The sequence below is a fragment of the Ranitomeya imitator genome, chromosome 7 (genome assembly GCF_032444005.1).
Source record: "Ranitomeya imitator isolate aRanImi1 chromosome 7, aRanImi1.pri, whole genome shotgun sequence".
NCBI lineage: Eukaryota > Metazoa > Chordata > Amphibia > Anura > Dendrobatidae > Ranitomeya > Ranitomeya imitator.
This window is the reverse complement of record NC_091288.1, coordinates 41,479,420-41,491,432: the sequence shown is the minus strand read 5'-3', so window position 1 is coordinate 41,491,432 and position 12,013 is coordinate 41,479,420. Positions and strand designations below refer to the sequence as shown.

Genomic DNA, 12,013 nt, shown 5'->3' with positions numbered 1-12,013 from the left:
ACGTTGCGTCACTCCATTGCAGAGATATTCACATTTGTTGTTTTTGAAGAGCAATAGGTGAAATCTCTGCTTGTAGATGAACTGGGTGTTTTCTTCCGAGTCTTCTCTGCAGGCACGTACTTTCACTCCTCCCTCCCAGATACTTCCAATCAAAACTCAGCAGCTGATCTAGCAGTCTAACAGTCTCAGATACTGCAGAGCTGTGATTGGCAGTGTCTGGGAGAAAGGGGTGAAAGTGCACCCGCACCCCAGAGAAGACTCTGAAGAAACGCCCTATTGCATTACAAGCAGAGATTTCACATACTGTGCTCCAGAAGAAGCAAATGTGAATATCTCTGCAATGCAGTGACACATTGCAAAATGGAAAAGAGGGTTAGAATCAGGGGATGTCAGGGAATTTTACAGGATATATAACTCAGTTTTTTTAAGCTAGTGACCCAGGTCCTTTTTAAAAGAGGGGGGATCCTATGCTAGGCAGACGCAGGGTACAGACTTCAGTAATATCTACAGTAACCTGCGAGCACTGAACCCAGAACAACTAAGCTTCTGCATTGAGCATCATGGAGTCAACCAATATGCAACTGAGTGTCACGCCGCTGCCGCTTGCCGCGCCCTGTCATACTTACGTGTCCTCGGTGTCCCGGCACGGCTCCTCTCCTGCAGCGTCTCTCCTCCAGCGCTCGCTCCCGGCTTCTGTTGCTAGTTGGGTGCGCGCACGCCAGGTTCAGTTCTGCGCGCACACTTCTAATCTCTCTCTTGCACTTCCTGCCCTGTCCTCTCTATCATACTGGAGGACTCTCACCCGGAGGTAATGCGCAGCGCTGCTACAAATACCAGCCTCTTCCTCACCCCTGTGCCTGATGATAATTTGTGTATTCAAGTGCTCTTGGCTGCCCGTGATCTCTGTGCATTTCTGTGCTCTCTGACTTTGGGTTTCTTTCTGTGTCTCTGCAGTGTTCCTGCCTATGTCTGTGTATCTGCAGTACCCCGCCGGTTCCGGTGTCTCTGCGGTGCTCCACCAGTTTCTGTGTCTCTACGGTGTTCCTGCCAGTCTGTTTCTCTGCAGTGCTCCGCCAGTTCCTGTGTCTCTGCGGTATTCCTGCCAGTCTCTGTGTCCCAGCACTCCTGCGTTTCTGCTTTGTCCTTGCCAGTCCTTAGTTCCTGCGGCTCTCATCAGCCTAGTGTCCCTTCATTTTCCGTCTTGGTTCCCCAGCTTCCGTGGCGATAGTTCCTCACGGGCCTGCCCCTAACTCTCCCTGTATAGGGGGTGGTCCACCTGATTAGCTCGTCCCTGGGGGGTTCGTTGCCGCGGCCCAGAGAGTTCACCTTTTGTTTTCTACCTTAGAAGCATCACAGTACCATCAGGCAATGGACCCTGCTGGTGTCTCTGCTACTCAAAAAGAGTTACTTTTTCTGCGGGAAAACCAGACTAGGCTCATGTCTTTTCTAAAGAATATGGAGTCTCGCATAGCGGCCTTACAGTCCTCTGATCCTGGCAATGCCTCAGTTGGCTGCTCTTCAGCAGGAGCTCGGCCAACAACGGGACACTCAGTGTCATATTTTAAATTTTATGGCCTCTGTGGATAGTCGGCTTCTGTCTCTCCAGGGTGTCGCCTCTGTTCCTACCCAGACATCTGCTCCGCAACCCTCGCCCCATCTAGCCAGGCCTCCTCAGTATAGTGGGGATCCAAAGTTATGCCGCGGATTTCTTAATCAGTGCCAATTACATTTTGAATTGTCGCCGCTACTTTACCCCACCGATCGAGCTAAGGTAGCTTTTGTGGTGTCCCATTTGGAGGGTGAGGCTTTGGCGTGGGTTAATCCTCTCTGGGAGCGAGACGATCCTTTGGTCACCCAACTCACACCTTTCTTAGATACCTTTCGCATGGTATTTGTTGAACCTGGTCGTTTGGTGTCTACCACCGAGTCGCTCTTCAACCCTCACCAGGGTACTCTTTCCGTAGCCCAGTACGCCATCAGTTTCCGGACGTTGTCCTCAGATGTAGGTTGTAACAATGAGGCTTTGGTTGGCGCGACTTGACGTGGTTTGTCTTCTCGGATTAAGGATGAGCTGGCGGGACGGGACACTCCCACCTCCTTGGATGATCTTATCTCCATGGCAATACGCATAGATTTGCGTTTCCAGGAGCGCTCTCGCGAAGTTGTCAGAGAGAGGAGACCTCCTCATCTGTCTACTGCTACACGAGGTGCTTCATTCTCTCAAGCCGCGTCAGTTGCCTTTGCATCTTCTCCTGAACCTATGCAGGTTGATCGTCTCAAGTCTGCCGACCAACGCCGCAAGGAGAGACTCGCACAGGGTCTTTGCTTTTATTGCGGCAGTGCCTCTCATCTTCTGCATTCCTGTCCTCTGAAGCTGGGAAACGCCTCCACCTAGGACAGGTAAGAGAGGCCTCCCTATGTAGCTGTGATTCCTCTCCACCACTGACTCTCTCTGTTATTTAGCATTTGGGTTCTTGTCGCTTTTCTCTGGAAGCCTATGTTGATTCGAGTGCGGCTGGAAAATTTGTTCAAATAGAGGTTGTTCAACTTGGAATTCCTGTTAGACCCTTGGAAACTCCTAGACAAATAGCTTCTGTCGATGGTCGGCCTTTGTGGGAGACTGTCAACCTGGTTACAGAGGAGGTTGAATTTCAGATTGGAGCTCTACACCATGAGAAATTGGCTTTTTTATGTTTTTGCCTTCTCTCTCATTCGTTCCTTTTGGGGCTTCCTTGGCTCAGAAATCACGAGCCCACTCTGGACTGGCGTACGGGAAACGTTTTACGTTGGGGACAGTCTTTTGTCTGAATAGGTGCCTGCTTTCCGTCAAGCCTGCAAATTCCTCTCAGCCTGCTCCAGTATCTGAGAACATTCCGTCGGCCTATCGCTCCTTTTCGGACATTTTTAACAAGGAGGCGGAGATTCTACCACCACATCGTCCTTATGACTGCCCCATAGATCTAGTTCCTGGTTCTACTCCTCCAAGAGGTCGTATTTACCCTCTGTCTCCTACCAAGACTCAAGCCATGTCCGAATATATCAAAGAGAATTTGGCCAGAGGCTTTATCCGAAAGTCTTCCTCGCCTGCAGGAGCTGTTTTTTTTCTTCGTTAAGAAGAAGGATGGTTCTCTTTGTTCATGCATTGACTACCGGGGTCTCAATAGTATCACGATTAAAAACCAGTATCCACTTCCTCTTATTCCTGAACTCTTCGATCGTCTGCGTGGGGCATGCATTTTCACCAAGTTGGATCTGAGGAGCTTATAACTTGATCTGTATCCGTTCGGGAGACGAGTGGAAGACTGCGTTTAACACCAGAGATGGCCATTACGAATATTTGGTTATGTTCTTCGGATTATGTAATGTGCCCGCAGTCTTCCAGGAGCTGGTAAATGATGTCTTTTGGGATCTACTTTACTCCTGTGTAGTAGTGTACTTGGACGATATTCTTGTGTTTTCACCAGACCTGTCTTCCCATAGAAGAGATGTTCGGCAAATACTCCTGCGTCTGAGAGAGAATCGACTATACGCAAAACTTGAAAAGTGCTTCTTTGAACAGTCGTCTCTACCTTTCTTGGGATTCATCATTTCCGATGCTGGTTTGCGTATGGATCCGGGAAAAGTTTCTGCTGTGCTCAACTGGCCGCGTCCACTTGGAGTTAAAGCTATTCAGCAATTCCTGAGATTTGCAAACTATTATCGGCAGTTTATTCCTCACGTTTTCTCTTTTATCAGCTCCCATCTCCTCTATGATTCGTAAGGGTGCTAACCTTCACCATTGACCTATAGAGGCCGAAGAGGCTTTCCGATCCCTCAAGCAAGCTTTTGCCTCCGCTCCAATACTTCAACGTCCTGAAGCCAACAAACCCTTGAAGTTGATACTTCTGCTATCGGAGCCGGGGCTGTGCTCTCTCAAAGATCCTCTTCTGGTCATCTTGTGCCCTGTGGCTTTTTCTCCAAGATCTTCTCTTCTTCTAAAAAGAATTATTCCATCGGAGACAAGGAACTTTTGGCCATCAGATTGGCACTGGAATAGTGGCGGTATCTCTTAGAGGGAGCCTTACATCATTTTATAATCTACACGGCTCACAAGAATTTGGCATACATTCGGTCTGCGCATATACTAAATCCCCGACAGGCCAGGTGGGCCTTTTTCTTCGCCCGGTTCGTCTTTGAGCTTCGCTTCCTGCCAGGTAATAAAAACTCCAAAGCCGACGCTCTGTCTAGGTCGTTCCAGTCAGTGGATATTGAGGAGGAGCCTACGCACATCATCGATACTGCCAGAGTCATCATGGTAGCTCCAGACTCTCTCTCCTCCTTGCCTCCAGGTAAGACTTTTGTTTCTGAGGGGAACAGGAGACGCGTCTTACTTTGGGGTCATGCCTCCAAACTGGCTGGACATGTCGGTTTCAAAAAGACCTTTCGTTTGATTTCTCGCTACTATTGGTGGTCAACTCTGTCTAAGGATGTCCGAAGTGTTGTCGCCTCTTGTCCTTCCTATGCCAAGAATAAAATTCCAAGACATTTACCTTCTGGGCTTCTACATCCTCTACCGGTGCCTTCTTCTCCGTGGCAATATTTATCAATGGATTTCATTATTGACCTGCCTCGTTCTTCTGGTTGCACTGTTATCTTTGTGGTCATGGACCGCTTTTCTAAAATGGCTCATTTCATTGCTCTTCCTGGTCTACCTTCAGCTCCTGAATTTGCAAAGATTTTTGTCCATCATATTTTTCGTGCTCATGGTCTATCCCAACATTTTGTTTCTGACTGAGGAGTCCAGTTCAACGCCCGATTCTGGAGATCTCTCTGTAAGTCTATGAACATCTAGCTTGACTATTCTTCAGCTTACCATCCACAGTCCAACGGCCAAGTGGAGCGCACTAACCAGACTTTGGTGACCTATCTCCGTCATTTTTCCAATGCCCATCAGAATGATTGGTCTGATTTACTACCGTGGCCCAAATTTTCCTACAGTACCCATTCCAGTGAAGCTTCCAACAAGTCTCCATTTTTTAGCGTCTATGGTCAACATCCTGGCCTTCCTCTACCGGTTCCTCCTGTCTCTACTGTAGCAGCGGCTGAACTTCTGTCTAGAAAGTTCTCCAGGGTTTGGCAGGAGACCAAGTCCGCCCTCGAACTAGCTCAACTTAGGATGAAGAGACATGCGGATAAAGACGTCTCGATTCTCCCATATTCCATCCTGGGGATGAAGTCTGGGTTTCTTCAAAATTCATTCACCTTTAAAATCCCTTAGCATAAGCTGGGTCCCCACTATATTGGTCCTTTTGAGGTTTTGACTCACATTTATGACGTTTCTTACAAGCTTAAGTTACCTGTCTCTCTTCGTATTCCCAATTATTTTCATGTGTCTCTTCTTAAGCCAGTAGTTTTTAATCAGTTTCATGCTTCAACTCTTTGTTCACCTTCGCCTATTTCCGCGGATGATGTCTTTGAGGTTAAGGACATCCTAGCTATGAAAAAACTTAGGGGAAGAACCTTATTTTTGGTTGACTGGAAGGGTTTTGGTCCTGAGGAGAGGTCCTGGGAGCCTCTAGAGAACATTCAGGCTCCTCGAATTTTGGCTACGTTTCTTTCTAGCCTTAAAAAAAAAAAAAAAAAAAAAAAGGGGCGTAAAGACGGGGGTACTGTCACGCCGCTGCCACTTGCCCCCCCTGTCATACTTGCGTGCCCTCGGCGTCCCGGCGCGACTCCTCTCCTGCAACGTCTCTCCTCCGGCGCTCGCTCCCGGCTTCTGTTGCTCGTTGGGTGCGCACGCGCCCACTTCTAATCTCTCTCCTGCACTTCCTGCCCTGTCCTCTCTATCCTACTCGAGGACTCTCACCTGGAGGTAATGCGCAGCGCTGCTACAAATACCAGCCTCTTCCTCACCCCTATGCCTGATGGTCATTTGTGTATTGAAGTGCTCTTGGCTGCCCGTGATCTCTGTGCTTTTCTGTGCTCTCTAACTTTGGGTTTCTTTCTGTGTTTCTGCAGTGTTCCTGCCTATCTCTGTGTCTCTGCAGTACCCCACCGGTTCGTATGTCTCTGCGGTGCTCCGCCAGTTCCTGTGTCTCTGCGATATTCCTGCAAGTCTCTGTCCCAGCACTTCTGCGTTTCTGCTTTGTCCTTGCTAGTCCTTAGTTCCTGCTGCTCTCGTCAGCCTAGTGTCCCTTCCTTTTCCGTCTTGGTCCCCCAGCTTCTGTGGCGATAGTCCCTCAGGGGCCTGCCCCTAACTCTCCTGTACAGGGGGTGGTCCACCTGGTTAGCTCGTCCATGGGGGGTTCATTGCCGCAGTCCAGAGGGTCCACCTTTTGTTTTCTACCTTAGAAGCATCACCCTGAGCGTGACACGTTGAAAAATTGCCACAATCTTCCATAATTGTGGAAAAACTCTGCATTTTTTTACGCAATTATAGAAAAGCATGGCAAAAAATGGTGTATATCCTACAGCAATTTTGCAGTACTATTGCTCAGCGTTTTCATCTTTATTCTGCCTGCAGCTTCTAGCCTGGTGTAGAAATCATCGGCCGCTGTCGGACTAGCGGCTGAAGAAGAATCTTGCCTGCCTCCTTCTGTGTAGCGAAGTGTCTGAGTGCCTCTTTACTTGCTCCAGGCTCTTTCAGCTTCCAAAAGTAGTAGTCCAAGTCTTCTTCAGATGTAATAAGAGCCAAATATGTATCTGTGTATGACGCATATGCAAAATAATGTAAATATGTATTGTGGTTATTTTGGTTGTACCTGCTGGAAGTAGAAAATGAGTGTACATGCATGTATATATGTAGGCATGTAACACAGCACGTATGCATGCCTTTATACAGCATTCGTAACAAGTGTGGAAGCTGGAATATTACTTTTTTTTTCCTGCATAATCCAAATTAATGTGGTCAGATATCAGCATTACCCCCTTACACTCACATTTATCTGGTTGTAGTACAGGCTATCTTCAGGACTGTTCAACGTTTTGGGCTGTTGACAGCGTCTTTTCGTTGTCCGCAGCTTTTTCTCATAGTCATTTTCTGAACCTGTAATGAGATTCATCAAACAGTGATAACCGGGTAACTCTGATATCTAATGATTTGCACTCTCCAATCGTTTCTTTCCATTTATAAACAAGATGGAAAAATTATGAGAAATTGGCTAAGATAATTATATATTCAATTAGTTGTAGATGCATTATTTGTCAAGAGGTCAAACTAACAATTATAGGAGCAGCCAGAGCCAGTCCTAAGATTGCACAGGACATATTGTCCGCTCTTATCACTACTGGCTTGGATAATGTTGACATGTGAAGTTTGCACTCACAATTCCACTCTTGGTGGCCAAAGTTTTGGAAATGCAGCATCATAGAATGTGGCTTTATTCCCTTGTTAATTCATGTAGTAGTAGTTACTTTAGTAAATTGTCTGGCAGTGCCATTTAGATACTCTTCATTGCTTTTGCACCTTTTTTCTAAAGTGAAAAATGGTTCTTAGACCATGTCCCCAAATAGTGGCCTTTATTCATCAAGACGGGTGTTTTTTTTTTTTTTTTCACCAATCTTCATGACGGGGTGTTTTGAAGTCAATCGTTCATTTTGTTGTACTAATAATACTCAAAGTTGAGCAAATGTTTGGCAACTTTTCATGCCAGTTTTTCTCAGCTCCTCTATAAATGAACAAAGCTGGGTGGGACAGGGGTGTGATACCACAGCTCATTTAATTCACTAAGATTATTATGCCTTTAAAGAATTCTGGACTGCACAAATGATGGTGTCATGTGTTTGGAAGCTTTCGATAGGTTTGGTTTTTTTTTTGCAACATCTGAGTTGATTTGAGACAAATCTGTGGATGCATTTTTAATGCACACCTGAAACACACTTCTTCTTTGTGTAGCATCATGGCAAAATGTAAAGAAATCAGCCAAGATCTCAGCAAGAGAACTGTGGACTTGCACATGTCTGGCTCATCCTTGGGTACAATTTCAAGATACCTGTTTTTTTCAGCTCTGTCAAAAATGAACGAAGCTGGGAAGGATGGGGTGTGACGCCACAGCTCGTTTAATTCATGATGAGCTGTGGCGTTTTTGTTACTCCAGATTTATGGCTGAGCACACGGTGGCCTATGCCACTCACCAGATGTTCCTGATTCATTAAGAGACTTGTGTGTCTCCATGCACCCAGCCATAAATCCAGGGACTGTAATAAGATTTATGGCTTAAGGAACGCCATAGCGTCATGAATTAGACGAGCTATGGCATCACACTACATCCCGCCCCAGCTTGGTCCATTTTTGGCAGAGCTGGTAAAAACTGGTGAGTTGGCCTACAAAGGTGGACGAGTAATAATATGGTGAGGAATAAAGCTTGGGCACAGGTAAGGAAAGGAGGACAGAAGAGAGATTGTGCAGACTGATAAATAAGCTGTGCATGAAGGACAATCTCCAAGATCTGTCTCCTCCGTCTACAGCAGCTCACATTTCCTGTAAATAAAGTAATTTCCTAATTTTCTATTCAGCACACTGGCTATAAAATGGAGATACATTTATTGAAACAGTAGCTTTCCTTTGTTTTGTCTTTTTTTGTTTTGGTCAGCATTATGGTCATGGTTTTGGTTGTTCCGATGTTTTAGCCTGGTTCATTTTTGCAACTTGTTGAAAAAGTTTTGCACAGTTACATTACAGTATACCCTTGTGGAGAACAAAACCGGACTCACTTTTTGCATAGTTGAGGATTAATGTGCAACTTTTTAAAGCTTAGAAGATTCTTGGGACCCGTTACTCACAAATGGTGCCAAAAAAGCAAGAGACAAAATATAAGTAACTTGGAATTTGAGCCAAATCATCCAAAATATTGTCACAATTTTGATAAATTTGGTGCCAAATTTGTCAGCGTAAAAAGACAAGACAAAATATGACTTAGAAAAACGCTCAATTGATGAAACGGGGGCCATTACGATGGTATTATTTGGGCACTATACAATACACCATAAAGGAGGCGGCATCAGCAGAAGATTCTGCACAAAGCACCATCAAGCCTAAGGGCACATTCAACCATCTGTTTTTAACAGAGACTCATGGACTTGTGTGGCCAAGTGTGATCTACAAAAACACGTCAGAATAGGACATTTGGTGAGCCTAAGCCCATGTTGAAATGAACGTTGCGACCCTCAGATACTCAAGACCCTAAAATTACTGGGTCCATGAGCGTTGCTGTGCACTTGTCCACATCGTAGCTATTGTAGCTTGTACTGTGTTCTCTACAAAATGGAGAAAACTAAGACACAATGATTCTTTTTGGTAAGCGTGCCGTCTGAACAAGATGAATGGTCCCGTTTGTTTGAAGACAGACTAATGGCATGGACATAACCTAAAACAGCTATGTGAACAGTTCTATTAAATTATATAATTTGTACGGTAAATTAGTCAACATGGAAAAGAAATATCGTTGTGTGAATATGCCCATAGTCAGGCCTTGCAGGCGGCAACTTGTTTTACAGTTACTCAATTTCTATGCAAACTACAATACATCTAGATGTAACTTGTAACATAGCGCCCAACCCAAGGCTTTCATTCTAAGGGCACATTCAGACTTCGGTTTTTCGCGTAAGGTTTCTATTCGAATATTTTACAGACAGAACTTGTACCTAGAATAATCTATGGGGCTCTTCACATGTTTGATTTTTTTTTTTTTTTTTTTTTTTTTTGCAGACTGATTGGTCCTCGTAAAATTACGGAGATATGTCCGATATTGATCTGAGCAATGCAAGTCTAAGGGGATGTGAAAAAATCGGACAGTACTAGGATGCCATTTGTGTGCTGGCTGGTTTTCACAGATTGCTAGATAAGAGAAGGTAAAGAAACATTTTTTTTTCTCATTTGAGAAAGACTGATGAAACTGTGGCCAAACTTGGATGACACTGACAGAAATCTGGTGAAACTCTGAACAAAATCACTCATGAAACTAGGACCGTTTCTCTCGTACTTGAAAAAAATGGACGTCTGAATGAGCTCTAACTATAGAGAAATTCTACTAGTGAGATAGTAATGTCTCCTGCCAGCCCCTACCCTTCGGGCTTATTCATTCACATGTCCAATTTTCACACACAAGTGCTTTTCGAGGTTTTCTTGGATAGCACTCATAACTATGATATTCTATTTTTTTTTTCCCCGTGGACCGAGCAGTCTGAGAAAAATATGAGACATGTCCGATTTTGATCCGAAAGTCAAATAAAAATTGGCAATGCAAGTCAACGGGCCAGTGAAAAAATCAGACAGCACTCGGATGACATCAAGGTGTGGTCTGAATTTTGTGGCCGATCGGAATGGAGAAGGTGAAGAAACTTTTTTTTTTTTTTTTTTTTTTTCCACGTACGAGAAAAAAGAATGACGCTCGAACCAAACTCTGAAAGTCCGATCAGAATAATCGGTTAATTTTTCTCCTATGTAGACTTATTATAAGACATTCTAGGACTTTTCAGAAATAAGTTCCTACCAATAGTTTAACTTATCATGCATTTTCTTACCATCCACATAAAGAATATCACTCATAGCTGGAAGATTAGACACTTATGCGTTACTAAAGCATTTAGCTTTCTGATAACAAGGTACAAACAGTAATTTTAAGATGAAAGAGACTATGGAAAAAGCATCTATAATATCATTAGCATCCAATTACTGAGATAAGAGATTCCATTCAGTACCGATCTGATAGTGTGACAGTCACTCAGGAGTTATAGATGTGACCTGCGAGAGTTAAACAAGTTTGTGTTTTGTGCCAAAATGTATAACCTTTCTCCTTTCTATGCGCCTCTCTCCATTTACGAAAAAGTAGGTAAGGTTTAGTTAGTGGGGAGTGGTCTGAAAAATTATTATAATTTACTCCACAAATTTGTGTAATCTAAAGAATGTAGGGTGGAATTGCTTTTATTTTAAACACCCCACCCCACCCCCACCCCCGAAAAAATAAAGAATAATCAATAATTTATATGTATCCAATATGGTTTCATTAAAAGTATAACTCTTGTTGGACAAATTAAGCCCTCCATTGGCTACATTGAAGGAAAAATAAAATGCAAAAATGTTGCCTCTTGGAATGTGTTAACATAAAATACATTTTTTATTTAATGTGCTGTTATGTTGCAAAAGTACCAAAAGAAAAGGAACTACACCAATTTGGTAGGAGTTTAATCATACTGAGCCACAGAATAAAATTAACACATTTATAATACTGTATTGAAAATGAGTGAGGCTATGCGCACATGTCAGGATTATTTGCAGAAATTTCCTGAACAAAACCGGACTTTTTCCACAGGAAATCCGCATGCCTTTTTTGCGCGTTTTTATCGTGTTTTTTGAGCGTTTTTGTGCGGATTTTTTTGCATTTTTTTTTTCTGGAGCTTCCCAATGCATTAAATAGCAGGAAATCCTCAAAAAATCTGCAAAATTAATGAACATGCTGCGTTTTTTTTTCACGGAAAAAAGCGCAACATATGCACAAAAATTGCGGATTGCATTCTATTAATAGGATGCTTAATGGATGCATTTTGTTCGCGGTTTTATTGCGTTTTTATAGCAAAAAAACGTGAAAAATCCGGAACATGTGCACACAGTCTAAATGTTAAACATACAAGAACATTGATAGAATTGCTGGATGTTTTCAATAAGTATGTCCCAACGTTTCCGGCCCTATTGGAATTATTCTTCTAGTTAAGCACTTGACACAAGTAAGGCAAAATTCAGATGTCAGTTTGTCACATACATGTTCTATCTGTGTTTTTTCCCCAGGTAGAACACATATGCATTATAGTCTATGGGGTTGTTCACATGACTGAGTGTTCGCAAAAAAAATGGAGACATGTTTGTTTTTGAACTGGGTCATGAATCAAATTTGCTCAGTCAAATCAATGGGTCTGTGAACAGAAAGGACAGTACCCGGATGCCATCCATGTGTCAACTGAGTGCTGCTTTCTTACTTTTAATGGGTAGGAGAATCTTTGGAATTTATTTTTTTGCATATAATAACAAAAGATAGTAAAA

The 12,013-nt window shown here is 43.7% G+C and overlaps 1 protein-coding gene across 1 annotated transcript in view; it reads right to left on the bottom strand.

Moving 5' to 3' along the window:
* The window catches only part of MYO3B (myosin IIIB), a 351,459-nt gene that overhangs the window by 30,288 nt on the left and 309,158 nt on the right, over positions 1–12,013 (bottom strand). The window contains exon 32 of the mRNA XM_069733111.1: positions 6,918–7,024. Coding sequence (XP_069589212.1) covers positions 6,918–7,024 — 107 coding nt within the window. The remainder of the gene's footprint in view (positions 1–6,917; positions 7,025–12,013) is intronic.